General features: G+C 42.9%; 1 protein-coding gene across 3 annotated transcripts in view; it reads right to left on the reverse strand.

Moving 5' to 3' along the window:
- Window positions 1–17,885, reverse strand: part of hivep2a (HIVEP zinc finger 2a) — a 149,560-nt gene that overhangs the window by 9,565 nt on the left and 122,110 nt on the right. For all 3 annotated transcript variants that reach the window (XM_075459596.1, XM_075459597.1, XM_075459598.1), the window contains 9 exons: window positions 16,789–17,885; window positions 14,366–16,221; window positions 13,442–13,702; window positions 13,071–13,239; window positions 12,070–12,157; window positions 10,302–11,982; window positions 10,062–10,219; window positions 4,109–4,284; window positions 2,971–3,072 (listed from right to left, as the gene is read on the reverse strand). The exon at window positions 16,789–17,885 is cut by the window's right edge and continues 228 nt beyond it. In XM_075459596.1, coding sequence (XP_075315711.1) covers window positions 2,971–3,072; window positions 4,109–4,284; window positions 10,062–10,219; window positions 10,302–11,982; window positions 12,070–12,157; window positions 13,071–13,239; window positions 13,442–13,702; window positions 14,366–16,221; window positions 16,789–17,773 — 5,476 coding nt within the window. In that variant the 5' untranslated portion in view covers window positions 17,774–17,885. The remainder of the gene's footprint in view (window positions 1–2,970; window positions 3,073–4,108; window positions 4,285–10,061; window positions 10,220–10,301; window positions 11,983–12,069; window positions 12,158–13,070; window positions 13,240–13,441; window positions 13,703–14,365; window positions 16,222–16,788) is intronic.

The following is a 17,885-nucleotide window of genomic DNA, read 5'->3' on the forward strand; positions in this document are numbered from 1 at the left end:
ACTCCTGAATAAATATAATAATATAATAAATAAATATAAAATTAATTAGGATCCTCCAACTGCAGCGCAGATAAATAACTTATATTTAAACTAGAGCATGAGCAGAAATGAGATGCAACACTCTGCTGTTTTTCTCGTTAGTCTCTTAAATACTACACTTTTTTTTTTTATACCGCCAGTGTTTATGTCTGACTCACTGACTGTAGCGCTCCCTTTCCCAAAAACCCAGTGCATGTGTGGGATCATGTCCCAATTAAATGTCGAGCCAAAACACACAGCAGGGGTCAAGTGAAGTAAAATTTAATTTGGTGGTCTGATTGGTGGGAAAATACTACAAGCTACCAGTTCCATACCGGTAAGTAATAGCTTAATTCCTCTACTTTAACAGCTCTGGTGTTTTTTTTTAAACACCTGTTCACAGCGAGAGAAAGTGGTTGGAGCCCTTTTAACCCGTTTTAGCTGCTGTTGTCAAGGAAGCCGGGAACATACCACATTACGGTGCATTTAAGGCTCTGAGACCATCGGATTTGAGTCAAATTAAATCTAAAAATGTCCAAGAAGGCTCAAGATTAGGTCTAATAAGAAAGTGAAGCAACTAATTATCAACTTATTCCTTCATAACGCTTATTTTTCATTAATTTTAGATGTAAAAAGCCTAATTTTTACCATGATATTTTTTAATTCAAGCAAATCTCCAAAATACACATTTAAATTACATCAATAATTCAAAAGTCCACCAACTTTACAACAGATTTGGCCACACATCTTCTTAAAAACGAGGTATTCAACATATTCTTCTATTCTATTTCACGATCAATTAAAACCACGATTAACCAATAATGTGTTTATCAGTTCTGATAATTTTGGTCATGGATCACACAAACACATAGCCTTATCTTTAAAGGTTACTCCTAGAAGGATAAAATAAAGACTAAAGGCTGTTTTATAGCTTCACTGAGGTATCCGTCACTCGTTCAGGTTCCAGAGATGAGGCTATGCGCTGAGCCAATGCCGATTGGTCGAAACTTAGCTCGATTTGGGTAGTGCCAAAAGCCACAGCTTCACTCAACAACTTTCATTATCTATTACGTACTGATTTTTGCAAAGCTGAAGCACCAACAATGGCAACGACACAACTAAGAGCAGCCCACAGTTCACATCGGTCCACATATTCCCGAGACCGAGGCCTAAATTGCAGTCTTTGGTCCCTCAGCTGAGCAACCAGCTCACATTTTTGTGGTGCGGAGGATAAATAAAACACTTCAGTTCTTAGTATCGTGTAGTTTTTAATCTTTAACTTTATTACTGTCGCTGCACACGAGGATTTAACTTCATTAGGTCGATCAGAAGTGGCCTTCTTCCTCCTCCCACCGCTGGCTTCTCTCTTACCAGCTCCTGAACCAGATTGTCAGAGGGGTTAATTTTGTCCCTTTCACCGTACCGTAGTTTTTACTAGATTTCATTCTACATTTGAAGTTTTAGTGAGTATTTGTTGTGACCGCCTGGATGTTTCGGGCAACAATGGAGCTTTACGGCACACAGAATTAATATTTCATTATTTGGATAGTAGGGCTGGGCGAGTTAACTCGTAATTACATTACATTAATTATATAACGCCAATAAATATTTTATGTTTATATATTTATAAAATGTATAAATAATTTATAAAATATAATATTTTATATATTATTTATGTTTTATTTTTTTAATTTTTAAAAACATTTTTTTTTTTTTAGGGTATTTGTGCCTTTAATGGATAGGAAAGTTCGGAGAGACAGGAAGCAGGGGGCAGAGAGAGGGGGAACGACATGCAGCACAGGGCCGTCCAATGCCGGACTCGAACCGGGGCCAGCTGCAGCGAGGACTATTATTATTATTATTTTGTAAAAGTCAGTTGCTGCGGAACCAGAAAAGAAAGTAATCGGCGGATCCACCAAACGTGGAGAAGGGTACGGAACTTTTACTCGGCCATTTTCATTTTAAAGTTCTTCCAGACGGCGGAGTCGACAGAACCAAAGTCATCTGTAAACACTGCCAAGTTGAATTGTCTTCTCAGCGTAGTAGTTCCAGTCTAAAATATCACTTAAAGGCAAAACACACAACTGATAGCAGCAAGTCATTCAAGGAAACAGACAGTGGAGCGAGGCTTCTACATAAAAACTACAGAAAGATGCTGATGTTAAAAGTGTGTTTGCACAACAAATGTTATGGCACTTTCATTCATATGGCAGCACATTTAAAATAAAGCTAAATGCTAAAAGCTATACACTACTTTTGGATTCATTTTTGGATTCTGCGTACAAATGTGATTAATCGTGATTAATCAGGGAAATCATGTGATTAATTAGATGTTAATCGTTGCCCAGCCCTATTGGATAGATGCAGCCGGTTTTTTCTTTCTTTAGCCAGAGTAAAGTAATCCGATGACCGACCGCGCTTGTGTTGCGGCGCAGGCACGGTTGATGTTAATGGAGAAAACTTCAAAGGATGTAAAAATAATCCCACTAATTTCCAGCTTCATTATCAAGTCACGGGAAGATTAACGGGACAACGAAATCCACTCATCTGTTCAGAAGCCGTCACAGCCTCGAGAGACAGCTGACGAGAATTTATCATTAGTGAATATTTAATGGGGAATCATTTTCATCCCTCTCAGCCCACAACATCGTCCCCTGTAATAATTCTCTCATTATTTCCATATCGGCTCGTGAATAGGACGGTGGATTACTTGGCTTTAACTGATGGTGATGATATTTGTGGGATATTTTAACTGATGGGTGGACGGAGGTTTTATCTGTCTCTTTTTATTATTTTTTTTAAAGATGAAGTGGTTGTTTAACATGAGTCCTGGCCCTGGGGATGAGCTCTGCTTTTCATTACACTAATAGTCCTGTAGAACCACAGAAAGCACTAAACAAGATGGCTTCATTTCTCGGCAGGCTGTGTGTGTGTGTTTTTTTCTTTCCTTACCTCCTTCATCTGCCTCCGTGTCCTCAACCGAGGACATGGAGACTCCCAGCTCCAGACACTTTTTCATATGAGCCTTAGACTTCATGTGCTTCGTCAGGTTTCCTTCAAAAACAGACACACAGACACAATTCAGTGACTCAGCGATCATCTTACTGGAAACCGGAGCTTGTTTGGCTGCATCAACGCCGGAATAAAGAAGGAAAAAAAAGTGGTTCAAGAGCGAGTGAAACCACAGCATTATATTTTAAGAATTGTATATTATTATTGTGTAATGTAATTTAACGGCTGAATGACTCAAACTGGTCTGACCTCCGTTTTGGTTAGAATCCAAAAAAAAAAAAAAAATCAGATGTGTCAACTGCATTGACTGGTTTGAGAAGCTACACTGGAAAAAAATCAAAGTCTTACCAAGTATATTTGTCTCATTTCTAGTCCAAGTATCTCATTACACTTAATATAAGACACAACTGCCTAACAAGTACCATTTCAGCCAGATATAGGGACTTGTTTGAAGACAATACATCTGGAATATCTTGTTAAATGAAAAAGTCTTGAAAACAAATTGTTTTGAGTCATATTTCACATGAAACAAGCTTTTTTTTTCATTTGAAGAGGTTTTTAAGCTAATTTCAAGATCACTTTTATCTCAAAAGTCCCAAATATCACATTTTATTTCAAGAAATCTTGACAAGCCGATTTTCACTAGTTCCATTGGCAGATTTTTTTTTTTTTTTTTGCTTATTTCAAGCAAAAACGTCTCGTATTTGTTGTTTTTCTTACTTATTTTTGGAGGGGCATTTTTTCCAGTGTATCAGGAAGATCAGATATCGGCTACTTTAATTTATGACATGATAAAGGCTCCTGTCTGCCCACAGGCGCAGAGAACAGCCTCTCTGGATGCCTTATTCATTCATTCAACAGCTTACTTCTACATTTTAGGGTTTAATTATTCAGCTGAGTGAGGAGAAGCTCCAGTCTAGTCATTTTTTATTTGTACAAAAAATTACTTTAAAAGCTACTAAGGCCTTAAAAAATGTGCTTAAACTTTTATTCCAGAGGCTGTTCTGTCGAAGAGTCTTTATCAGCCGATTGTGGAGCAACATCAAAGGGTCTATAGTTTGATAAAAAGCAGTTGTACCTTTTGTCTTGAATGCAAAGTTGCAGAACTTGCAGACAAACGGCCGGACGTCCGTGTGTGTTCGGATGTGTTTCTTCAGCATGCTGGGCTTCTTGCAGCGGATGCCGCACTCCTCACAGATGTATTTCCCTCGACCGCGACCACGAACATAAACGTAGTCCTCGTTGGATTTGTACCTGGAAGACAGAAAACGATGCAGAATGGTGAGTTTTTTTTTTCTCCATTTTTCGCTTTGCTTCTTCTTTAAAACAGGCAGCAAAAAGTGCACGAGCACCATTTCAGCCAGATATAGGGACTTGTTTGAAGACAATACATCTGGAATATCTTGTTAAATGAAAAAGTCTTGAAAACAAATTGTTTTGAGTCATATTTCACATGAAACAAGCTTTTTTTGACATTTGAAGAGGTTTTTAAGCTAATTTCAAGATCACTTTTATCTCAAAAGTCCTAAATATCACATCTCATATCAAGAAATCTTGACAAGCTGATTTCTCTAGTTCCATTGGCAGATTTTTTTTGCTCATTTCAAGCAAAAACGTCTTTTATTTGTTGTTTTTTACTTATTTTTGGAGGGGCATTTTTTCCAGTGTGAGGTCATATCTCACCGGGAATTCTCTGTAAGTGTACAGAGATGATAGGGTTACTTTCTTTGTTGGACGGTCAATGGTTGTCATAGAAACTCTTACCTCTGCTGAAAAGGTCAGAGGTCAAGATCAGCAGCCCAGAAGCTCGCAGACTCTGCTGACGCAGACGTTCTGCTTAAATAAAAGCTGAAATTGGGTTTTCTCTGCTTAAACGCACCAAACGGAAGGAGAACTGAAAGTGCCCACACAGAGTGCAACATCAATCTGGGCAGGGAAATGTTAATGGGAAATACAATGACAACAGAGGGTAAAGAAAATGTATTCTAATAGAGGTTGTGGGTCAATAAAACGTGCCACGCAGAATAAGGGCATCGGTATCTCATCAAACACGGTTATGTGTAATACAGCTGAGGTTGTTGTGTTACTGCAGGCTGAAGGGCAGATGCATGGAAAGAATAACCAAACTGAAAACGTTTTAACTAATAAAGCTTTAAAACTCAGAAGAATTAGCATGAATGTGCCGTCTGAAGCCATTCGATCCAGTGTCTGTAGTGTGAAAATGATTAAAAGCATCTGTGTGTTAACTGTGTAAAAAGGAAAAAAATCAAAGTCTTACCAAGTATATTTGTCTCATTTCTAGTCAAAATATCTCATTACACTTAATATAAGACACAACTGCCTAACAAGTACCATTTCAGCCAGATATAGGGACTTGTTTTAATACAATACATCTGGAATATCTTGTTAAATGAAAAAGTCACATTTCATATAAAACAAGCTTTTTTTGACATTTGAAGAGGTTTTTAAGCTAATTTCAAGATCACTTTTATCTCAAAAGTCCTAAATATCACATCTTATTTCAAGAAATCTTGACAAGCCGATTTTCACTAGTTCCATTGGCAGATTTTTTTTGCTTATTTCAAGCAAAAACGTCTTTTATTTGTTGTTTTTCTTACTTATTTTTGAAGGGGCATTTTTTCCAGTGTATGTTCAAGCCTCAAAATAACATTCGAATCAAACAGACAAACCAGAGAAGATAGTTTTTCCCTGTGACCTGGTCAAGGTCAAATTAAAACCAGCGCAGCCATTCTCCTCCTTCCTCTTGGGATCATCTCTGTGCTTCTCCTCCTCTTCTAAAATAAGACGACCACAGTCCACTTATTCCTTTACAAGACTCTTTTTAAGCTTCACAGTCAGACATGATTTTCCTATTCCACAACAGCAGACGCTTGGCAGCAGGATCAGTGCATGTCTGCATAGGTCCGTCGGTCATGGGGGGGGGGGGGGGGGAGAGAAATAACCACCAACCGTCACTCAAATTCTGCTCAATTTTCTCCGTCTTTGCTGCAGAAGCATAACATTTATGTTGTTTTAACGAGTCAAGGAAGAAGCTGAAGATGGAATAATGAAACCGGCCGGGGGAATCGTGCCGTTTCCTGTCCCGTCTGCAGCGGCTGGAGGTAAATGGTAGTTCAGGGCCTCGTGCGTTGGAGGAGCTGAAATATCAGGTACATCAAACAATCCGTCTGAATCGGGGCAGGAGAAATGTCTTTGATGTGCGGCGCGGCTTGGGAAATACCTCGTCTGAGTCGAGACGTTTACACAGCTGCGGCCAGTTATGGAAATGAATTATGATGAGCATTTTTTTTTTTTATTTTACGTTATTCGCTGTAAGAATATGAAGCAGATTCTTTTTTCCAAACTACTGAGGAGCTGCATTTTGGCTGGTTTGCAGAAACCTGCTCGACATTGATCATTTTTATTCGAAAAGATTTCTTACACTGGAAAAAATGCCCCTCCAAAAATAAGTAAAAAAACAACAAATAAAAGACGTTTTTGCTTGAAATAAGCAAAAAAAAAAATAAATCTGCCAATGGAACTAGTGAAAATCAGCTTGTCAAGATTTCTTGAAATAAGAAGTGATTTTTGAGATAAAAGTGATCTTGAAATTAGCTTAAAAACCTCTTCAAATGTAAAAAAAAAAGCTTGTTTCATGTGAAATGTGACTCAAAACAATTTGTTTTCAAGACTTTTTCACTTAACAAGATATTCCAGATGTATTGTCTTCAAACAAGTCCCTATATCTGGCTGAAATGGTGCTTGTTAGGCAGTTGTGTCTTATATTAAGTGTAATGAGATATTTTGACTAGAAATGAGACGAATATACTTGGTAAGACTTTGATTTTTTTTCCAGTGTATTTACTATATATACTTTTTTTTCTTTTATATTAAGGTTTAGTGTGAAGGACTTTTGTGCGCCTATTTTCACGCTGAAAAGTGCACGCGTGTCCTTTTCTGTGTGCCTCGATTATATGCTTTTATCCACTTATTGCTTCTAAAGTGTCCTTTGGGGATAAAAGAGAATTACTTCACTCTCTGCTGCATTTAATAACTCCCTGTATGCGCCTGTGTCTGTTCCACTGAGTAACCTTGGTCTTCCGAGCTCTGCTGTGACTATAAAACATTTCGATGCCGTAGGAATGTCTCTCAATGTGGGGATTTCTTGCTTGAACAGTCTCGTACAATTTTTGTTTGACCAGAAGAAGAAAAAAAATACATGCTAGCGCAAATTCCCTGGCTTTCTCTGTGGAAAACGAGCTTTATTATCAGATCTGTGAGGAGTTCATATAGACACAGTCCACATATGACATTAAAAAACAAACTCCTGAAATGTTTTCACCGCACAGTAAAAACCGGCTGCATGAACCCCCGTCAGAGTAGTTTAAAAAAACCGCGTGTCCACTCAGACGGGCGCGCTTTGTCCCACTTCTAAAGCAGGTTACTTTACAAATCTTAATCTATAATTATTAGATATCCCAGAAAGGAAAATTTGATTGAAACAAGTTTGAATCGGTCAAATGAACAATGCTCGCAAAAAGGAAGCAGTGGCAAAAAAGTCAATTAAGTTCAGAGCAGAGGCGACAAAGAGCTGGTCGGACGACAAATGAAAAAGGATTCGTGACAACCGGACTTTCTTCCTTTAAAAATTAGGAAAAAGCGCGTCCAGATGTCTACAAATACAGCTTTATGTCAGTTAAAATGTCTCAGGAACTGATCAGTATTGGCAGGTAATATAAATCTTTCTTTGTTGGCATCAGATGGTAATCTTTACATTCAAGCAGGTAGAAAATGGATAAAAGTAGGATGAAAGTCTGAGGAAGCATCCAGGGACTGTTAAAGGAGCATTTCGCTCATCATGAATGTGTTCAACAAGCAAATAAAACAATTCAAAATCAAGTGTTAAAGCTCGGTCCCAGATAAATAACTTGTACTGGAGCGGCTAACTGGAAACCAGTGGTGATAAATGAACCTGCAGCTTTCAGGGTTGTGGATATTTGTTCCATTTACCCAGCTGGTAAACTAGAAAGTGTTTAGCTGCACTGGAAAAAAATCAAAGTCTTACCAAGTATATTTGTCTCATTTCTATTCAAAATATCTCATTACACTTAATATAAGACACAACTGCCTGACATGTACCATTTCAGCCAGATATAGGGACTTGTTTGAAGACAATACATCTGGAAAAAGTCACCTATCATTTGAAACAAGCTTTTTGTTTTACATTTGAAGAGGTTTTTAAGCTAATTTCAAGATCACTTTTATCTCAAAAGTCCTAAATATCACATTTTATTTCAAGAAATCTTGACAAGCCGATTTTCACTAGTTCCATTGGCAGATACTTTTGCTTATTTCAAGCAAAAACGTCTTGTATTTGTTATGTTTTTATTTATTTTGAGGGGCATTTTTTCCAGTGTGCTGTTTTCAGGTCGTTGTGCTCTTTTTGTTCAAATCTTTTCTTATTGCACAAAGAAAATCGGCTGCATGGAAGTAAATGAACTCAGTACATAAACAAGACTTTAGCATCATCAGGGTGTGACACATTATGTTTTCAATCTTGACTTAAAAGACCATCACATGTAATTAAGTAAGCTTATAGGATTAAATTTAAACTTTCAGCAGCTTAAAAAACACAAAAACACTGCCGTTGTTGTGTGAAAAACTGTGAAATAGCCTTTAAAGTCCAACTAACGAGGGACAGATCCCACTTCACATCAGTCTATAAACTTGAGTGAGAATTATGAAGGCCGACGTCCAATTACAGCGATGCAGCTCGAGTCGTTAGCCTGTGATGGGCTTACCAGACTCGGGCTCTTGGCCTGACTTTCAGTCACAAATTAAGCTCAAACATAGGATGTAAAAGGATAAGATGACTTTTCTTTCACATCTAAGAGGATTTTTCTGGCTAACCGTGATGAAACAGATGTCCTTACAGTTCATACAAAGGCTGCCCGTGTTCATTTCTATTGAATATTCAGCTGTTAGGATTAAGAAAAAAACTAGAAGTAATCAGACAGCTTGTTGTTTTGCGACTCTGAAGCTCTGCTGATATATTTCATGTGAAGCCGGGCTTCTTTTGACGCTAAATTTTTGGTTTTAACATTAAAGTGACCATAATCACAGCTTCTATTCCAACTATTCATCTTCTGAGAACAGTGCTGATGCAGAGGTATGCTTTCAATCCAGCTCAATCCCAGTTCTTCCTTTGTCCTATTTTTCAAATGATGCCACATAAGGAAGGGTGTAACCATTCCTGTTAAAGATCTAGCTGTAGTGTTAATCTGAGTGACTGGAAACCATCAATCCCAACTGGGGAGCTGGGACTGGTCAAGTTTACACATAAACTACCATCAGATTTCAACAAGTCAACATGACCAAGTTGTCAGTTTGTCGAAAACTAAATGTAGAGTTTCTATATATAAGTTTTTCATTAAGAAACCGCACAGTTTGCACCATGTGTATATATCTTAATAAATGAGATGCACTGTGTCCTCTGTGATTATTCTGGTGGCCGGTTCTTCTGCTGTGTACCAGGTTACTTCTGGGATGGGAACTATGGCGCATCAGCTGCATGCGTTGGCCAGTCCAGCTGAACATCTTCATGCAGGCGTGATTCTGCTTCCAAATGCATCATCCAGGTGTGTCGGTCTGACTTCATTTCTCACAATTTCAGTCAATAATGTTCCGGTTGTTGTCCTTTGTTTTCATGTCGGCACGTTTGACTTTATGCACTTCTATTTATTTTTGAGAAATCTGGAGGAAAAACTAAGCTTTTGAAATATTGAATCACAGTTTTCTACTTAAAGGGAACTCTGCTCACAGGACGCAGCAGGGGGGAAGAAGATGTTCAGAAATGATGCTGCTGATATGGGATGTTACACAGCTTCATGTCAAAAGAGGCGAACTATCCCTTTAAGTGTGACTTTGTCTTTTGACAGACTTAAATCTCACTAAAGTTCTGTAAAAAGCAAACCTTTTAACATGTAATATAAACCGTGTGTGGTTTGTTTCTGTCGCTTCGCTTTACGCACCCGCCTTCGAAGATCTTGATGCGTGTCGGTTCAGAGATGGGCTGTTTGACCGAGACCTCCTTCTCCACCTGCTCGTCCTTTGAACGCTCCCATGACACCACTCCCTTCATCTTCCTCCCAAAATGACTCACATCGACTGGCATCAGCTCCGGCTTCAGCTGCAGAGATGAAAGAAGACGGATGAGTCGAGTAGAGTTGCACGGAGGGCCACGTGATTGCGTTTAAAACCTGAGCACGTACCTGATCAAACCTCAGCTTCCAGGCCACAGATGACACCAGTTTCCCTGAGCTGTGTGGGGACATGGCTGCCATGGTGTACATCAGATCGGTGTTCCTCCTCTGCTTAGACCTGAGCAGAGCCAGCGCCGCCTTGGTGCTGAGGTTCAGAGGATTGGGGTTGTACGAGCTGACGCTCCACGAACTGTAGACGGAGCTGCGCTGAGCAGCCGGCGTGCTGTTGGGCTTGATGTAGTTTCGGAAACACCAGCTGACTCTGCTTATGGTGCGCAGGCTGGGGAACTGGAAAAACTGCTGGACGTCGGCCACATTTGTGAGAAGCAGGGTCTGACCAGCTGCCCCGGTTATTCCTGCGCTCTGGTGTACCTGCGCGGGCTTCCTGTCGGTGTCCTCCAATTCATTGGAGGAGAGCATGGGCTCCGGGCTGGAGTTGGGTTCTGGGGCCGCTTCGTCCACGTCGAGCTCTTCTGGGGAGTCCCGGCCTCCTGAAACCGGGGAACGATCCGTGACTATCTGCAGAGGGGGCGTGAAGCTCTCTGCGCGGGTGACATCGGAGAGGTGGGGGGCTGAGGAACGCACAGGAATGGCAATCTTGGTGGCAACTGGGAAATCAGAGAGTGGAGGAGAGGAGGACATCCTCTCAGATTCGTCCATGGAGCCTTCGCTCTTCAGACGGACCCTCTGACCCCTTCCCTGCTGCTCCGTCTTGGCGCCGCTTTCAGCTCCACTCAGCTCCACGGCGCTCATCTCCTTCACAATCTGCCCATACATCCTCTCTTCTTTCACTCTTTTCTGTGTCTTGGTCTCAATGAAGAGCTCCAGTGAGCTGGCGGGGGAGAGCATGCGCTTGCCGCCTCCGATGCCAGATCCCGAAGCGTCCGTGGTGGAAATGGTGCCCGAGGTGAGTGACAGGGGGATGCCCGTGTTCAGGTGTTGGTCTGGCAGGGAATCTGGACTCTTCCGGAGCGGGTTGCGCAGCAACGAGCCGTCGGTCTGTCCCAGGAGGAGGGACAAGTTGAAACCTGTTCCGCTTATGCCTCCTCCGACTCCTGCAGGTGGTTTGCTGATGCTCACAGCTCCAAGTGGAGGAGACATGTTGCTGTTGTCAGGGCTGTCTAACCCTAACACTGCACCGCCGTGGGAAGGCATCTGGCTGACGCTCGTGTACATAGCGCTGCCGAATGATGGCATCTGGGTGTGGATCCGCACGGGAACGATCAAGCCGGGGAAGGAGGCCTGGGAGCCCAGGGAGCCCAGGTTCTGGGTGGCAAAGATGGGTTGATTCTGCTGCAGAAGCATGGGGAGCGTGGAGTTTTGCTGTTGCTGGGACAGAAGAGCGGCGCGAGATGGGAAAGAGGAGGCGTAAATCTGACAGCTTGGGTTTTCTAGTTTGCCATCGTACGGCTGTGGATCGTGGCTTTGCTGCAGCTGTTTGTGCGGCGGGTGTCCAGGCAGGCTGCCTGATCTGATGTGCAGTTTCTGGAGCTGCTGTTGGGCCTGGAGGGTCTGCTGCTGTCTGTGGGTCTGTGCGGGCTCCTGACTCCAGAACAGACCTGGCTGCGAGAAGGAGCCAAAGGAGGCACCGGTGTGGTACTGTTGGATTAAATCCTTGTTCATGGCCTCATGACCTGGATGTTCTCCCTCAGATGAGGAGCCCTGGGTCTGGAGGCGATGCTGCTGGGATCTATGAACAATGATGTGGAGTGAATTTTTCTTTTTTTAAATCACAGTATTGGAAGTAACACGTCTAAAGATGATAGATTCATCTTACCTTCCATAGAGAGGTTCATCTTGCAGGCTGTCCTCACTGATGCTCTGCTGGAGGATATGCTGGTGGTGCTGTTGGTAAGATCCTACACCTGTGCATTAAAACATGAGAAAATATTTTCAGGACATCACCTTCAGATCCTGTTCATCTGCTGTAGATAGTTCTTTAGGCCTGACACTTCTTCTTTTGTCCTCCACTCTGAGATATGCCAAGTTTTCAGCTAACAGCTCTTTGGGAATCACCTTGTTGCTGCAAAAATCCTGTTTTCTGTCTGTTATCTTTGCAACTAAAATCTTAATTCCAGTGTAAAACCCACAAAGAGCTTCTAGATTATTCATTTCTGGTGGCATAAAACAGTTTAATCATTTAATTTATATGAATTGTTCCATAATTAGTCATTAGATTATATTGAATTAAATTGAATCTTCTTTACTTTTTCTTGATGTTGTTTAACATATAATTCTTATAATTCTCTGTTTTTTTCCTACTTTTAGACGTGATAACGTTCTTTTTTTTGGGATTAGGATTTTTTTAAACTGAATTTCTTATATTAATTTGACTCTTTTGGTAACTGAAAGCAGTTTTAACATAAATGTACAAAAAAGTTGAAACTATGAAGCTGTTTTTCACAGATGCAGCTAAAGAAATGGGAACAAATGATGTGTCTCTGTGACAGGCTGCTGGGAACAAAGTGCCTAAAGATCCAGTTTAAAACGGCTTCTTTGCTAAGTTGTCTGTTAGATTATAGACAACACTGGAGTTACGTGCATAATTATTATTTTTTTCAATAATTGTTGAATTATTTCTATTAAAATGGTCAGGAACAAGGAGCCGACTGAAAATAAGTAAAATAGCAGCAAACGTCCAAAGAAAACCTTTTCAGAAACCCCTTCAGAAAGTCTGGGTGCTTGGAGGAAAATATAAAGAAATGAGAGGTGGCTCGAAACGTTCGTACAGTACTGCAATGTGAGAAGACGATTTTACAGTCGGGATGCGAGGCTTACCACCAGTGCCACTGCCAGCTCTCTTGGTTCTGCTGGCAGTGTCGCTGCTGCTGTGGGGGGATCCTGTTGGACCAGGCCATGCTCCGTGTTCCAAACTCTCCTGTTTAATTGACATTTCAGCTCCGACTGGCTCCTGAAGGACTGCCTCTGGATAAACACTCAGTGAAGCCTGCCAAACGTATAGAAGTGTGGAGGCAGAATGGGTTTGTCAGAATTGGTTTTTGGAGAAAACCAAAATGTAATTCTGATACTTTGTAAAGAAATTTAGATGAATTAACAAGGATGCTTCAACACATACTTTTCCACCTAAACACTTATTTTACCTACTGTGCAAATGCACAATATAACCTTGTATGGTGTCTTTGTCCTACCTGTCGAACAAGGAATCCACGCCTTCGTTCCTTCTTTGCAGAAGCACTGGAGTAGAGCTCCCCCTGTCTGCAGGATGGCAAGTTCCCATAGTCAAAAGATTTGCTCCGCATTTCAGGCAACTCTGTGGGCAGCGTGCATGGCGCCTGTTCTGATGAAGACCTCCTCATCTCCCTCTGTTGATGGTGGCTGGAGTAGCCGCTGCCGGGCACAGTCAGAAACTCGGACGGCTTCGCTCCACCACCAGAGGCCAACGAATCATCCTGGTATAGAAACAACATTTCAGGATTTTGCTCCGGAACATTCTGTTTTTTTGCATGGTAACACAGCCGTGCTACAGACAAAATAAATATGAATTAATAAGCCACAAAATGATCCTAATTTGATTTAACATCTGCTACATGTTGTGCTACAAAGCTGTTCCACACAAGGACCTCACAGAACCCAAAGGATGCCTCATCATTTAGCACAGGACCAATGTTCCCTCTAAGCTGCTCGCACATTCTCAGCGCACAAGAAAATCTATGCAGCGGATAAAATAAAATTCACCATAAACTTATTAATTAATATCTAATACTAGACCTAATCTAATTAATTAGACCAATAATGTGTTTTTCTGTACCATTTTTCAATGTAACGCAGTGAGTGACAGGTGTTCAGCCAATGATACGATTCGGTTTACTTAGCTATGCAGCCATGCTGTGATTTTATTCTTTTAATAAGCCATGTAACTGGCTATGATCCAAGGTTTTGAACAGGTGTGATACAGGTGTGTGGCCACAGCGTGCACATCTGATGCTGCTCACAGTGGTCCTCAGTGTGCTCAGGGAGCCCAGACACATGAAAAAGTAGAGGGAACATTGCACAGGACATCCTCTGATAGATTCAAAGGTAAGCTGCTGGAGGATTAACATAAAACTGGGTACCTGTTTGGTCGGAGAAAAAGATTTGACGGCTTCATCTCTGTCGAAGGACATGGAGAGGGAAGAGGAGTGGGAAAGGTTGCTCTCCTGACTGGGACTCCGAGACAGGCTGGTGCAGGTTGAGTCGAAGCTCGACTCTCCAGATGAGTGCTCCATGTCGGCGAGGCGCAGCCTCTTCTTCTTCGGCGGGAGCTTTTCTGTCGGCATCTGGGAGAGGGTGTCGCTCCTCTGTGGCAGTTGGAACTCCTCAACATGCAGCTGCTTTTCCGGTTCCTTGGTCACTTGGGCTTCGGCATCTCTCTCGGGCTTGTCTGGCTCTTCCGTCACCCTGATCTCAGGAACCTGGATGTTGGGTTGTCGGACCAGTTTGTGATATGGCTGCCCAGGTGAGGCTGCAGCTGAGGAGGATGAAAGGGAGGCCATGTCGCTGTCGCTTTGCAACTGCTGCTCCATGCTCTCCGTCCTCAGAAGGGCAGATTCTGGACTTAGAGCATCTTCATAGATATCCGTGTCCGACTGCTCGGAGTACTGACTCGATGGGGCTTTGTCCGACGGCTGGTATCCTGGCTGTTCAAAGGACTCCGACTTGTCAAAGGAATTTGGACGGCTGAGTGAGTTGGTGTGCTGGATGACTGATATGACGTTCCCAGCTGCCTTTCTGCTCTCAGAGTCAGGATATAGTGCAATGTCCTCAGAGCACATGCTGGCACAAGTATCAAAGCTGTCAGACTGGCTGTGGGCACTATGAAGAGAGCCTTTTCCTGTCGGAGTGGCTCTCGACCCATCAAAATCCCCCATAATCTCAACTGAGCCGCTACAGCTACTGTCACAATGCCCAGGACTGTCCTCATCATCCCCAACACTCTTCTCTTTCCTTCTTTTTCTTGTGGCTATTTCCGACATGCTAACTTTAGTACCATACGGGCTGTAGGCAACGTGGTCGGGGACTCCCGGGCTGCGCTCACCGATCTTCATACCCAGAGATGGGGCTATATTCTTGGTCATGTGTCCGTAGCCCTCAGCCTCCCCTACGTGGGCTTCATTAACCGATTGCTCAAATGCACTCTGTCTTTTGAGCCTGGGATGGCCTGGTGGGTAAAACACTTCGTCTGGTGCCGCCATGTTATCGAAGGACACGCTGCCTCGAATTCCTGGAGGAGCGCTGAGGTTAGGAGGGGATGGAGTTGGCATTGAGTTACTCCTAATTAGAAGCCCAGAATCCGACGGAGGCTCCAGAAGTCCTGTACTGCTTTGACAAGGGGCAGTTGGATACTGCTTGGCATCTCCACAGATTCCTAGATTTCCCCTGTAAGAGACATGATCCTCAGCTATTTTTCCCATGTCCGGAATAGCACCTGGTTGCATTAAGCTTGCTAGGCTGTTGGGGTCTGCGCCCGCAATGCCTACTGTGATGGGTTGTCTCGATCTGGAGCTGGGTCGGTTGTACCAAGTCCGACCGAACATGATCTCTTCATACGTCTTGACATTTGCATTCGGAGTGCTGATCTGCAGCTCTGCACTGTCGAACGGTGAAAAGTAGCCGGAGTCCGTGCTGCCTTTGCTATGTGGACTGAGGAGGTTGAGGGACTGGGACATGCCGGGATCCGCGTCCTGCCCTTTTTTCTCGTTCAGCCTCAGGGCCAAACGTTGTTTGATGGTGGGGGACTCATCCAGCGAATGTGCTCTTCCACCAGCCTGCGATGCCAACATGTGGTGCGACCCCTTAATGTCATGAAAGGGGGGGCACTCCATTCCTGTGGGAGGGACTCCCCCAGACTTGGGAAAGATGAGGATAGGCACTTTCATAGATCCAAGGGGGAGTTCTTCAGCTGAGTCGGCATATGCTGGTTCGACACCACCTGTATAGAATAGAATAGAATAGAAAAATACTTTATTCAGGTACCTAACTTACCACACTTACTCTAGCACTAGTTTTGGTTTTGGAAGAAAATGCACTTATGATTTCATGTGACCTGAAGTTCTTTTGCCTACCGATGTGGAACACACTTATTGTAAGTGGCTTTGGATAAAAGCATCTGCAGAATGACCGTAATGTTCAAAAAATTATTAAGATTTACAATGATTGTATATTAACAACAACAATAATACCAATTCTAATAAAAATACTACTACTAACTAATAATAATAATAATAAATGACTAAATAAAAAAATATATATATCTATAAAAGTATAGTGAGAAGGATATAAAGTATAAGACACCAAGTGAGAAGAGGGGCAACGCACAACAACAACAATAACCAAACCAAACAGTAGTTTTTGCACCAAAAACTGTAACACTATAATATGTTTACCGTGATAGATTATTGAAATTAGCCAAATGTCATGAATTGGTGTCTTTGATAAAAAAAAATTGACTTTTTTTTTCTCAGGATTTTCAAAATCTGGCTTGTAAAAGAGAAATTACCTGCATTCTTGTCGGCTTCAAAGGAGATCTGCGGGATGGGGCTGTCCTTATCCGTCAGCATGGTGGAGCCATCCACACCTTCCTCATCTGTGTCTGTGCTCTGCTCTCCATCCGAGGGCACCTCCGCATCGCCCACCGGGGACGCCTGGTCCATGTCCCCACTTCGGGTGACGGCCAGCTCCGATGAAAATGGGACGAGTCCAGCTTTGATGGCATGAGCGTGTGATTTGCGATGCTTGTAAAGGTTGCTCTTGGTTTTGAAGGAAAAGCCACAGGGTACGCAAGGATATGGCCGCTCTCCGGTATGTGAGCGGATGTGCTTCTTCAGTACGCTGGGCTTGGCGCATGCTCGACCACAGTAGTGACAGATGTATTTCCCAGGCTTTTTTGGCTTTTGCTCTTTTTTGCCGTAGCCCTCCTCTCCGCGCTCGGAGCTCGACTGAGAATACTGTCCAAATGAGCTGGGTAAACTGGGAGATTTCTGCCGGGGAAACCTCCCTGCCCCTGCCCCGTGTGCGTGAGTGTGGCCCGGTTGTCCGACGGGGTACAGGTCATCTGAAGGCAACTGGCCAGCAAATGGCCAGGCGTGAGGCTCTAGGCCTGGCTGGGGTTTGGCTCCTGAGACAAAGCGCTCAGTTTGGGGATGTTGAGGATATGGCTGGCCCAGCTGGTATGGGTATCCCCTTGGAAAACCCTGTGCAAAGGGCCCTTGGGGGTCTTGAGATGGTGGACCTCCTATGGCCCCAACTGCAGAGGGTCCAGATAGCAGCTTTGCAGAATTCCCTGTGACTGCGTACTTCTGTTGGGGTGCTGATCCCCCAGTAGCACCACATGGCAAACTCTCCCGGTGTTTAACCTCTGGATCAGCAAAAGTGCTTCGCTTGGTGTTTGCAGAAGGCTCAGAAGCCCACTTTCTTTGCAGAGGCGTCTTCTCCTTCCCCAGTTCCTTATTTGAGCCCTTTTGCCCTGCAGCAGCCGACTCCATTTTTAGTGGAGCTCCTCTGTAGTTTAGAAGAGGGAGGAGAGAGGGCACGATGGGGAGGGATTAGGAGGGTAGGTTCTGGAGGGTTACAAGGTCCCAAAACTACCAAGCATGA

The sequence above is a fragment of the Odontesthes bonariensis genome, chromosome 24, assembly GCF_027942865.1.
Source record: "Odontesthes bonariensis isolate fOdoBon6 chromosome 24, fOdoBon6.hap1, whole genome shotgun sequence".
In the NCBI taxonomy this organism is placed as follows: Eukaryota; Metazoa; Chordata; class Actinopteri; order Atheriniformes; family Atherinopsidae; genus Odontesthes; species Odontesthes bonariensis.